Raw genomic sequence first — 13,185 nt, 5'->3', positions numbered from 1 at the left:
AAATATTTAAAGTAAAGATTAAAATGATTATAAGATAAAAATGCTAACAGTTAAGCACTTCCCACTGCATAGGAAACAAACTTTAAAAAATGGTCATATCATACTACTAATTTAACATTATATTAAGTATTGACAACAATACTAAAGTATAGCAGGATAATTTTAAAAGATAGCACTGCTATTTGAGACTACAAACCAAACATTCTGGGTCATGAGGTCAGTGGTGTTGACCTGATTTGTTGGGGTATGATCATTACATACAGTACATTCGTTGTGAGTTTTGCTCAGAGGTAAAAAACCACACACTTTGGTCATTAAGAGCTTTTAATTCAGTCATACACAGTATACATTTTCACATGCTGAAGTATCTCTATCAATATCCATAGTTACTTCCCACAGCACCTACACAATGGACCTTTGTATTGCTTTAAGTAATTAATTTCAGGAGTTTAGTTGATCCAGTACTGTACATAGCAGGCCTAAGTGATTTTCCTGCATGATGTCCTTTAACCTTTAGAATATTTTAACAAGATTGTAGGGAAAAGGCCATATGAAATGGCTCAAGAGATACTCTAAGAAGCTATTAAAAAACTGCCAATTACATATAGAAATCCATGGCTTTTTTTTATAAGGCACCCTGACCTAAGATATTTACATGTGCTGATCCCATCTACAGTATGTATACTTTCTGTCTAGTGCTTATGTGTTACTCTTTTAACACTACCATTGAGCAGTTTATAATACAATGTCCATGTCAACAAACAGCATATTTTAGAAACTCATCTGGATGTCACTTGCTGCAGTTACCACAGAAACTGTCTCATCTCATTGCCAAAGTCAGGATATATTCCAAGACCAAATCACAACTAAAACAACTTTCATTTTATTTCATGTTGTTTTCCTTTTCTTTGACAGAAGAGTTGCTCGTAATGTAGCAGAATTGCTCTGTGTTAGGCTTAGAATTCAATGAAAAAGGAAGGCTGGTTTAAGGTTAAATAAATTAAGAAAATATTTACAATGGATTTGCTGCTATAAAACCCAACTAAATTAAATAATCTTTGATGGAACAACATATAACGGTCAATATAATGTTCTAAATAAAAACAAATGATTTTTAAAATAATCTACATAAACATTATTGTGAAATTAACACATTTTATATCTGGCTCCTGTTAATTTCAGCTGTGAATGTTCATCTTACGTACAGTTCCTTAACGAGTATTCTTAAATACAGTGTGAAACAGCACATTACAGAATGTGCCTTTTCCTAGCTCTGAGGTGCTGAAATGCTAAAACAGCTACATGGGACAAGTATGTACTATAATCCTAACTATTGAAATTAGTGTAAAAATGTGAACATTGCAGCAGCTTACTGAGAAACTATAAAGTGACCATATCTGTGCTTCATCATTTAGTCTTGCTCACTTCTCTGTAAGGAACAGTTTGAAGTTTGCTGTAAACATCAACCTTACTTTTTTACTCACTTCATATGCATCACTGACAAAAGCTGAAATGTCTGCAGTTCTGAACTCTTATCAACTCGAACATAAATATTGCTGTTACAGTACGTACAGGATACAGACTGGTTCTAACACGCAAGGTCTGTGTCTAGCAGTGCTACTCTGGATGTCATAACAAAAGGGTGTCCTGCTAAAAATGTTACTAAAACAAGTTTCTTTCTTAGAACTTATTGTCAATTCATTTATTAATAGTGTATCTTAAAAACTGAAATGTCAGTAGTCCAAGAAGCTTTTCACCAGATCACTCAATTCTCAACAACATTAGTATTTTGGTCATCTATAGCTAAAACAATGAGGCTCGTGAATTGCTGTGTACATTTGTACAGAACACCCTCAATTATTTTTAATATTGATTATGAAAGGTATTTGCTGCTGTATTCCTGTAGAATAAGGCTCAACATTCTTTTGAATCCTTCTGAATAGTTTCTTTTCATGTATTTAAGCCACAAGAACAAATTTATTCTAAAGTACAAATCCAGCCTACAGGAGACTTTATGGGTCTCTTTGTCAGTAGCTTAAGACCTGGACAGAGGGTTAAATAGCTACAGTTAGGCACATACCAAGTTTAATTATTTAACTAAGAGCTTAAGTGAAAAGAAAAATCAAGACACCGTGCTTCTTGCTTGCCAATTATGTGATATGTTTTAAAATCTGAAAATGTAAAAAAAAGTGAATACATATAAGTATATTTTTGCTGGAAAGCAAGATCAATGGATAAAAACAGAAGAGAAATGTTGATTTTTTTTCCCCTAGACAAGGATATTTTAAATACATAATAGAAAATCGTACAACATCAGGGCCTGAACATTTGAAACATTATTTTCAAATCCACAAATCCAAGTCCTCTCAACAAGAGTGTTATCATTCCCAGACACTGAAACAAGTCTGAATTCGACTTTAAAATGTCCTTTAATTGCTCCGAGATGAAGGAGATTAATTCCTTGCAGAAAAAAGTGCATATGGCCCAAGAAAAATGTTTTTGATATGTCAAATTCTTATTTTTTTCATGTAATTAATTTGGCTCAGTATCAATCCATTGTCCATTCTCCAAACCGTAAACTAAATCTATTGGGTCTCTGAAGCACAAAACCTCGCTGGAAAAAAAAAGGCAAACATGGTGTTTTTCACATTCACTGCTAACATTCATTCGTTCCACCATGAACAGAACTCTGACAAGAACATGTTTTTTTTTAATGCTTTCTCGGATTGAGAGTCCTGGAGCTGTCATCGTTCATGTTTGGGAATAATTTCACCACGTTCCACCACAGCAACTCTGTTTCCGTTGCGAATGAGCTCCTTTTGATGGATGTCAGCATAAAACTCTGCGATCACAGGGCAGTGATCTGAAGCTACACCACCCCAGGACCAGTTATCTGGGATCCAGGGATTAGTGAGACCTTCCCTCACGACAGCCCAGTGACCTACATTGGGGGAAGAAACAAGAGTATGAAGTAGAAATGGGTTACATCAAACTCTCAATTCTCATTTTTACAGCGTTATTTTAAATACCGTCGATCAGAGCTGGACATGGCTTAATTACAACATGGACAGAGCAAAACAAGGTTTCAAAAGCAAGACAGAACGTGTCACGGTCAAACAAAACCAAGGTTTTGTTTACATTTTTTAGAGATGACAATAAATAAAATGAGCTAGTCAAGTGTGTAACTTAAAAAAAAGACTGATCTAGAAAGAAATGCCTTTAAAAATGTTTTAATCTATGTGAGTGAAAATCTGGACACTCATACGCACCTGTGCAAATCTTCTTGAGCGAGCGGCTAACCCAAATGTTGTCCAAGCAGTTGGACCCTTGTGGGTTCCTGGTGCTGATGTTGGTGAAAGTGCTTGCAGGTATGAGTGGAGAGAGCTTCTCCTTCTTTAACATGTCGAAATCACTGCTGTCTGGAGGCAGGCTGAAATCACCCAGTATAACCAAGTCCTTTTCTCCTGCGCAGCAACAACAAAACATCAGCTAGGCACTCTTCACAAATTAGTAAACTCGTGACATGTGGCAAGGGTTTCTGCTACAGAATCCTGTTCTTACTGATAGAGCAGTATACTGTATATACTAGTAGTGACCAAAAGAAAGGACACAGCAATGTTAAGTCACTTAATAGTGCGTTGAGCCAGCACATGTGGCCAATATGCACAGGGGTGTAGAGTCAACCAGCTTCTGGAACTGTGCAGGAGTGAACTTCCACTCACTCTTGTCCTGATCTGGTGACGTCTTTCCCTCAGAGATCCATGCTGACATCTCCTTAGACACTGATCTCTTGAAACATCAGAAAGTGTGGCTATTTTGTTCGCTGAAGCTCCTGCCAAATGCTCCCTAGAAATCACCCTGCTTCAAAGACACCAAGGTCTCCTTTGCAGTCACGGTTATAGGCAATCGAGCCTGCCCAGCATTTTTAAACATGACCCAAAGCATAACGGAATGATATTTTCTTAAGTAATGCCACATCTGTGTGGAATCCCCTCATTTTAATATACACAATGTCCCATATTCATCCAAGTGTTTCCATTTTTGGCTGTATGTTCAAGCCTAAATGCCCGAGAAGGAAAGTTTTTCTTGAAAAGGAAATACATTTCCTTCATTGCACGAACTGCAAAATGATAGCCTCCCTATTAGGTATCACAAAATTGCTCTGAAACCTTGCTTCCATTGAATAACGAGCCTCTTCATGGTTAACAACAGATGGCTGTTGTTAAGTGTAATTAACTATGTACCCTTGTGAAGTTAATGACCATAATCTTGCTCCTCTCCAGGCACAAAGCACATAATTGATTTGCAGGTAATGATGATCTTCTGATATAAAAAGGTAACCAGACGTTGAGACATTAATTGGTTGCTTTTCTATTGCCCCTTTCTCATAAGCACTTTGATCCAAGTTACTAATATGCAAATCTCAACATGAGTCAAAATTTTTGCCAATGTGAAGATGTCTACTGGGGGGGAAACTGGGTTGGTCAGGGGGAAAACAACCAGTTTCAAGAGATGGGTTGGAAGGAGTCTAAGCAGACAAAATGCTACATTTCTATTCATCAACATACTGGGCAGATGATTCAGTGCATTGAAATTTAAAGAGGCTGCATTTCCGCGTCAGAGCAAATAAACCTCTATTTTGTGATATGTTGCTTGAGAGCATATGTTGCTTGTGAGAAACCTTGTTTTTGTGTAAAGCAGATGCCTGAACTTAATGGAAATATTAACAAGGGGAAAAAAGACAGAGCAAAACCAATCCACTAACCACCTGGAGTTTTACCTTTCAGTATCTCTTGTACCGACTCCGTGAAAAAAGAAAACTTGAGGTTCTCAGAATGGCTCTTCCCATTGGCCTCTCCCTCCATCAACGGTGCTTTCAAATGGATATTCACAAGTGTCACCTCAGATGCCCCGACCTGTGAAAAATGATCAAATGTCCTCCTTGTAATGCCAGCGTCACACTACACGACTTTTTCTAGGATTTTCAGTCGTAGCCTGCATTTACATAATCGCAAGAAAATTAGAGTGAGGTGTAGAGAGTCGCAGCTCGCACCCTGTACCATCAGTTGTGTAGTGTGACACCCCCCGCTACTCAGTCATAGCGCTCTTAACAGCCCCTATGACAAAATCAAACTGGTTTGATTTTCTAGTAGTGAGTCGCAAGTCGAAGGGGTGGGCAGTGAGCCAGATGTGTACTTGTGAAATAACGTGCTAATTATATTACACGTTATAGCGCAATACTAATTTGATTAAAATATTTGGTTTAAGGGTGTGTCATATTTTTAACTGTGTTTTATTTTGTAAATTTGTTCTATATTTCTAAAGAAGAATTATATTTTTGAAGATGTTTATTTGTGGAAAACAATGCCTGTGTTACGTTTTCCAAAATGTTTATGTGCTTGTTCTCCACGCTGTTTGTTTACTTGCGGGCGGCGCTCCTCCTCTTATTCCGGCTCCACGCTGATTGGCTGCCAAAGTGAAGCGACCTCGCGGTACTTTTGCGGCGCAATATGAGATTTGGAACCGTGATGAAAAGTCGTGAGGGAATCGTGTAATTAGTCACCCCCTGTGATTCCTAGTCATATAATTTGACACCCTCAAGGACAGAAAAGGCAGCGAGACTAAATTTGACAGTCATTAAATTTGACATGCTCAGTGGACTAGAAGTCGTGTCGCGTCCTGTAGTGTGACGCCACCTTAACACCCCTGCAGCGAAGCCAATGAACTCAATCTGCAAGACTAGAAAGACAGGACTATGAAAATTCTTACACTGAAATGAGCCAGGTATGGTCTAGGATGAGCCTGTCTCCCATTCCCATTGACTGCTGGGCTCTCCAGTAAAGCTGCATCCTTGAGCTCTATTCCACAACTGCTGTCCCACAGGAAACCGGCAAACTCAGCCCCCTTCCATGAAATGAAGATATACAGGATAAGTTTAATGAAAAAGATGGGAATTTATATACTGTATCTGCAAAAGTACACTTTACATTCTCGAATCAAAGATATATGAGTCATACAACATGCCTGTAAACACTAGCAAAACCACAGTTTAAGTGAACAAAAATCAAATTGGACACTTTAACCTGTGCCAATGTATACAGTAGGTAACCTAAAACCGTAGAAGTGATTACCAAAGCATAACTTAAATTAGCACCAGTAATAAGAACGGCATTGTCACAAAATACAAAAGCATTAATTCGATCTACTGGCTAAAGATTTGAAGGCACAGTATCACCATTTTATACAAAAACACAAACTTATCAAAACAGAACGATTGAAGCAGTCAAGTGTGAAGAGAGCCACTCAATTTATAAGTCAATTGTAAAATGAACCCGTCTAGAAAGAAAAAAGTACATTTAAAAATGTTTGTATCTACAGTATATTCACAAATGCAAATCCTACTCTCCTATGTGTGTCTTGTCGACACACATACGCTCCTGTGTTGGACTCCAAAGTATGTAAAATTGATTAGCTTAGTCTATCAGAATATGTTTAAAGTATCTGTTTTTGGCCACACAAGACAATGGCGCAGATGGAAATGTAAAAACAACCATTCATCTTCAATTTCTTGCTATCACTTTACCTTCCAGGACCTTTACCAACTGTGTGCCACATGAAAAACACAAAATTAAAAACATGTAATCCATTAATATGACATTAAGTAAACAGAAGTGTCAGAGAGTGAAGTAGTGATAAGCCAAATCTATTGGGGAAGTTGCATAACAATAGAGGTTATGACGCACAAATTAAGGACAACTGCTTTAAAATTGAAATGTCAACATTTTTCATAGACTGAAAAAAGGAAACTAGGAATCACACATTTATGATCTGCAAACTTCCTTTTGAAATGTCTTCTAGTCTGTTTTTAGTTTTGTCTATTTCTAACACTGCTCTTGTGCAATCCTTACAGTGAGGCCCTGATGTTCAGCTCACCACTGGCAATCCACTGAAGCTCAGCAGGTGTGAGCCTGGTCAGTACCCGGATAGGAGACCACCTGGGAAAAACTAAGGTTGCTGCTGGAAGAGGTGTTAGTGGGGCCAGCAGGGAGCACTCACCCTGTGGTCTATGTGGGTCCTAATGCCCTAGTATAGTGACGGGGACACTATACTGTAAAAAGGCGCCGTCCTTCAGATGAGACATAAAACCGAGGTCCTGACTCTCTGTGATCATTAAAAATCCAGGGCGTTTCTCAAAAAGAGTAGGGGTGTAACCCCAGCATCCTGGTCAAATTTCCCATTGGCCTTTACCAATCATGGCCTCCTAATAATCCCCATCTATGAATTGGCTCCATTACTCTGCTCTCCTCCCCACTGATAGCTGATGTGTGGGGAGCATTCTGGCGCACTATGGCTGCCATCGCATCATCCAGGCAGAGGCTGCACATTGGTGGTGGTGGAGGGGAGTCCCCATTACCTGTAAAGCGCTTTGAGTGGAGTGTCCAGAAGAGCACCATATGAATGTAAGCAATTATTACTATTATAATTAAAAGGGAACCAGCCTTTGTCTATGGGGATCTCAGCAGGTCTAACAATCCTACCTTGTATGACTGTCCAGCAGGCTTGTCAGAGACGACATATTTCCACAGTCCCCTGGAGCCTTTCCATTTCCGGACATTTGGCAGGGTTGACTGGTTGAGCTCCGCACAAAACTGAAAAGAGAAGCAACAGGCAGGTCAGCGCACAGTCCAGCCATGAGAGAGCCAAGGTCGCTGCTATAGGCTCACAGACAGGGAGCTGAAATTAGTCACTTATTTCTGTGGAACAAGGAGATGGAAGAGTAAGTAAACAATGAGTGAATTATGGCTCAGTTCCACTAAAAGTAGCACATTCACCTGCTGTAACTGTAATGTACAGTATAAACCTGTATCGGGATTAAGCTGATGTTTTGTTTTTAGCCCAGAAATCAAACCACAAAGCAAGTTTGCAACGAATGGGTAAAAACTGCACAAAGTGTGAAAATTGTCTACACGCAACTTTGCCGAATTATTTGCTGACTTTTATTAACAAGGGACCGAGGGGTGAACTCTTATGCAATCATCATACTTCAGTTTTAGATGTTTTCTTCGCAGTTTTTGCTGACATTTAACTTCTTTCACTCAAAAACGTGTTTGGTTTGAGCGTCAAGGTTTTTTTGATCAAAAATATTTACTACAAAATGTGATTGCATTACTTAATATTCAATGAAAGGGGGCATCATTGAAAAGTGGTGAATACTTTTGGAAAGAACTGTATACAGTATACTGTATTAGAAAATGTCACTGCTTTTTTTAAAGGGAGGTATTACAGTGAAACACCGTTGTACAGTATACGTTTAATTAATGGTCTATTTTTAGAGTATTTTTAGAAATGGCATGTAACGTCTATGTCTAAAAGACCAGCGAAGTTGCATACGCTTATCCAGGTTCTACAAGAGGAAGGGAACAGAATCCTACATAAAATCAACTACAACATGGTGCAAAGTATGGATTGCATGTGTACAGCTTGTACTGCTTCCAGCAGTACAGTAAACGCGCTAGGCTGTGACTTTCACAATAGACCCCTCTGCCGACAGCAAATGTCAGCATATTGATCATTCCTATGCCATGTTTGTTCACAAAATATCAGAGCAACTGCTACAAAAAGATGTTGCAATGGCCTTAATAACTTAATCAATCTTCTGCAGCTCTGCGTTTGATGCTCAGTGACATGTAAAGCAAATTTTGCAGTTGTCTAAATTAATGACGGCTGAACTTAAAAAAACGTTTTAAAAAGTTTTGGATTACTTTGCAGCACACATGACTGGCATCTGCTCTAATCAGACCCATATGTAATTATTCCTTAGGTCTATTGAGTTGACCAATGTATTACTTTGATGGCTGTGGCTTGGAAACATAAAAAAGCATTTAAAATGAAAAGATTTAATACGTTTAAGCACATATTTGTTAGTCTACTTAGCAGATAAACAGAACAAAAATTATGTCTTGCACAAGCTGACTTCAGCAGGGCCTCACAGACTAAAATAACTGCCATATAAGGTAATTTCGTTTTACATGCTACTTAAGTATCTAATGAAATTGTATTTTAGTGTACATGTGCAACTGCCCAAGCCCCACAGTGTTTAAGAATTCATACTTCACCAAACTAAGAACTGAAAAAAATATATAATGTACATAATCAAATGGTTCTCTATACCTTTTCTGCAGAGAGAAACCCCAAGCTATAGAAAGCAAAGCCTCTCATCTGTGGGTGTTGCTATGCTACAACTCTCACTTGAGACCAGGCTGCATTAAAAATATCTAAAGCAAGAAAATCCCTTAAGCAGTGTTCCCAATCTGGAACACATCTAGTGAAATAATATAAATATGGAACATGGGAAACAAATCGATGGAATGACACTGGCATTTCATTGACAAGTATACTGCTTTCGTAATCAGTTCAGTTTAGACCAGATGACATTTTCTCATAAGAAGGGGTTGTTCTAAGGTAACTCGCCTCTAAAAGACAAACATTCTCTAATACACAATTTGTTTCCAAGATGGGTTAAGAATATAAGGGAGTCTTACAACTCCTGTGGATCAAATTGCAATGGGGTTCGTCCAGCCTTTTTCTAACTGCTTCATCTCATTCAGGATCATGGGGGAGCTGAAATCTATCCTGGCAAACAACAGGTGCAAGGTGGAATTCACCCTGGATGGGACAATAGTCTACTGTAGGGCACACACGGACACAAACACACACACTCTCACATCCGGGCCCAGTTTAGTTGAAGCCAGTTATCCCACCAGTATGTCTTTGGGCAGTGGGAGGAAATCAGAGCACCAAAAACAAAACATGCGAACACAGGAAGAACATGCAGACTCCATGCAGATAGCCCCCAAAAGCTACGATGCAGCAACCCTAAAAGCTCTGCCACTGTGCTGCCCGTGTGCAGTTTAAAATTCAAAGAGAAGGTACTATCAGTAGATTTAGTGACAAGATAGGCTATCTACTGTACTACACTGCTCATGACAGCAGCTTTCATTGAGAGCTGCCAAGTACTGATATTCTGCAGTTCACAAAACAAAGCACAAAAATGAAGTTTGTTTAACTAGATTTACATTACAGATGGTACCCAGTAAACCAATAGAAATGGGTTCAATGAACTGCAGTAATTGAAACGTCAGCCCTTCCAGAAATTTACGTTTGGATGGCAATAAGAGCAGCCTCTGCAGTATTTTCATCGGACGGGAAAATGGTAGATGTAAATCAACGTCGTTTCAGGACATTCTTGCAATTACCATTCGAAATAAATGGTGCTTTACGAAAGCTGAATCAGCGCGCACAGTTGCACACATCACACAATGAGCCCTCTACAAGCCTGGACAGCACTGCATCCTGACGGCTTTGGGAAATGCTGGATTAGATTCCATGATGTTCTGCAGCTTCCTTCAGCTTCCAGCAGGGAAAGCGACTCTCCATCTACAGTAAATGTCGCCCTGGTAGTTCGTGTTTGAAAGGAGATGGCAAACCTCTTATTGAATACCAGCGCTTTGCAGAATGTACTTTAAATCTGAATAAAGGTCATGCCACAAAGTGGTGATGTCTGACCAATGATTCCATTAGTCCTGCAAAATAGTTGCTGTCTTTTTAAAATCAAAACAAAACAAAAAGTAAAACTTTTTGTCACCTGAGATAGGCTACAAAATCCTTTTGTTTACCTGTTTTTTCTGCATCAGTGAGATCGAGAACCCAAGTTGGACTCTTAGCTCACTTTCTCTCCAATGAAAAATGAGCTGTGAGATTTCCCCCACTTAATGTTAAATAAATAACAAAGCTCAAGATCTGTTCAAAGTATAAAAATATTTGGGAGGCGGCAGTGTTGAATTCTATAAAGGCACTTCATGGGGCGTTTTTTTTTTAATGTCGTTTTCCTTGCTTGCATTTCAGACTGCATGTCAGCTGCTGGCTCCTGGAAACTATCAGTTTTGTAATTGTTTCTCGTCATACTTACTGTACCAACCTCTTCAGACTGACACCGAGTGGTGATTTAACAGCAAACAGTGTTAAAGATGTTTTCCGTTAGTAGGACCCAGTGAGTCAGAAAAACCACAGCAAGGCATTGACGTACCACCAACTGACAGGACTTCCTTAGTTACCCCCCAATAAACAGAAGACAATGCTTTATGGCCATAAACACTCAAAAGTAAATTAATCATGCTGCAAAGATTAATCTTTTTTAGAGAGAACCCAATTATAAGCTAAAAATGTGTACATTTGTAGCATTTTCTTCTTTTTTAATGATACAATTTATTAATCCTATTTCAAAAATCTATTTTGAAGAACAGTCATAAAAAGTTTCTTTGAGAATTAATGAAAAACTTTAGTTCGTTTTATGTTTTCCGCTCCAATGTCTAAAAGGTGGTTGTGAATTACCATCAGACGTGGTGCTGTATCTGGAGTTTCTGAAGTTGAACCGGCTTAATCATGGTTAACCTGATACCAGCTGTGTGAATATAAGCACTAGAGATATCTTGGATATTTTTTTCTTGTGCTTCTTTATTGCTTTTAACAATTTTACACAGGGAGTGGAAATGTATTCTTGTATATTTTCATTTTCACTTCAGGTAACTCTGTAAACTAAGCACACAAAAACTATACAACTAAATTGCCACAACTAAAAAAGCACAAATCTTTGCAAACCTGCCCATACGGACAAAAGACACAAACTGATACAGAAAAAAATAAACTAATGGAAATTCTTGCTAGTGTATTACTTTGGCCTTCAGATGGGTTCAGGGTTTTCTTTACAATCCCCACGTCTGGCAAATCCGATGGCAGATGCATTTTGAACTTGAGAGAACCCAGCTGCAGCCTACAGCACTTCTGAAATCCAGTACAGAGAGTGTTCTTCATCACTCATGTCTATGTGTGGCCTGTGAGATCTATGTGTAAGTCTGATAATGCAGACATAAGTACTGATGCGCCTTTTAAAAACATCAAAAACAGGAAGGAATTGATGTTAGTAAACCATTTTACTACCTGCTGTATATTAATTCTTTTTCCAACATGAGACTGCTAAACAGAGATTTTAGCATGAGCCATCTGGATCACCCAGATTTATGCAAGCTTAAAATAAAGCCGATACATTAGACATACAAAATTACTTGCTCTGAAATCACTGACCACTGGAAAAACTGAACAGAGGTAAACAAATTCTCCTTATTTACAGGTATTTTATTTATTCTTATTCATCCTGACCAGCGAAATAGTTTTGCAACAAAGCCGAATACACAAATCTTAAATGCATAACGACTAATACAGTCGCCTTTTTTCTGATTCTACCTTTGGAAAACAGGCATATTCAATGGAAAGCCAATGACCTTACTAACAAAACAAACAGAGCAGACGCCCACATTGCCAGGTTTGGAAGCCCAGTGCCCCGACAGATCTCGCCTCACTTTCATCCTGACACTGAGCCAAGTGCTGAGCTTGGGAATCCCTCATGTGTCTCACTGACACTACAGCGACTTGAGCCACACCACTGACTCACTCATCCTCGTGGAAAGTATGCGCGAGTTAAAAAAAGACTCAACTGATGGAGAACGCACATGAGTCCAACATCTTTTTTAATAAGAGAGCGAAGTGTCATGGAGGTTAAAGACCTTTGCCATAAATAAGCCAGTGGTTTCGTGGAGGGAAGTAACAGCTATCTACAAAAGGATACACAGAATCCTTGCATCAATGACAGATATCTGTACATTTAGAGGATCTGATAAGGTAAAGCTCGTACCCTGCTCTTGTTATCCTGATCACTAATGTACATTGCTAGCAGTATGTTCAATTATTATTATTAAATTACCATAATTTAATAGCTATTTTGGTACTTTTTTAACTCTTCGGCTACATAAGCAATAGGTGATGGGATAAAAAGAACAGAAATGTAGTGAAGTCTTTGACGAAAGTTTGCAGACTTCCAAGTTGTTCCTGTGCCTTCTGTGAAGCCTGCTTGTAGCCGGGCAGGTGGTACATTACCTGTGTTCAAGGAGTCTCTGTCTAAAATACACTGAGAGGCACTAAATCTACAATGAATGAGAACTGAAACCTACTGAGCTTCAGCACATAGACCATCAATGTAAGATTCAACAACAATCTACAATGCACAGAGAGAATGCCTACTATGTTATTACCCTTGCACTGATAACATGCTGTTCTTTCAAACTGTGCTGA

General features: G+C 38.7%; 1 protein-coding gene across 1 annotated transcript in view; it reads right to left on the bottom strand.

The window, feature by feature from the left end:
* Positions 1–306: 306 nt before the first annotated feature.
* The window catches only part of eepd1 (endonuclease/exonuclease/phosphatase family domain containing 1), a 41,265-nt gene continuing 28,386 nt past the window's right edge, over positions 307–13,185 (bottom strand). The window contains exons 3-7 of the mRNA XM_006635774.3: positions 7,539–7,649; positions 5,770–5,904; positions 4,781–4,916; positions 3,270–3,464; positions 307–2,941 (exon numbers count right to left, since the gene is read on the bottom strand). Of these exons, the coding sequence (XP_006635837.1) occupies positions 2,745–2,941; positions 3,270–3,464; positions 4,781–4,916; positions 5,770–5,904; positions 7,539–7,649 (774 nt within the window). The 3' untranslated portion in view covers positions 307–2,744. The remainder of the gene's footprint in view (positions 2,942–3,269; positions 3,465–4,780; positions 4,917–5,769; positions 5,905–7,538; positions 7,650–13,185) is intronic.

The sequence above is a fragment of the Lepisosteus oculatus genome, chromosome 10 (assembly GCF_040954835.1).
Source record: "Lepisosteus oculatus isolate fLepOcu1 chromosome 10, fLepOcu1.hap2, whole genome shotgun sequence".
NCBI classification, from domain to species: Eukaryota; Metazoa; Chordata; class Actinopteri; order Semionotiformes; family Lepisosteidae; genus Lepisosteus; species Lepisosteus oculatus.
This window is presented reverse-complemented; position numbering and strand designations above follow the sequence as displayed.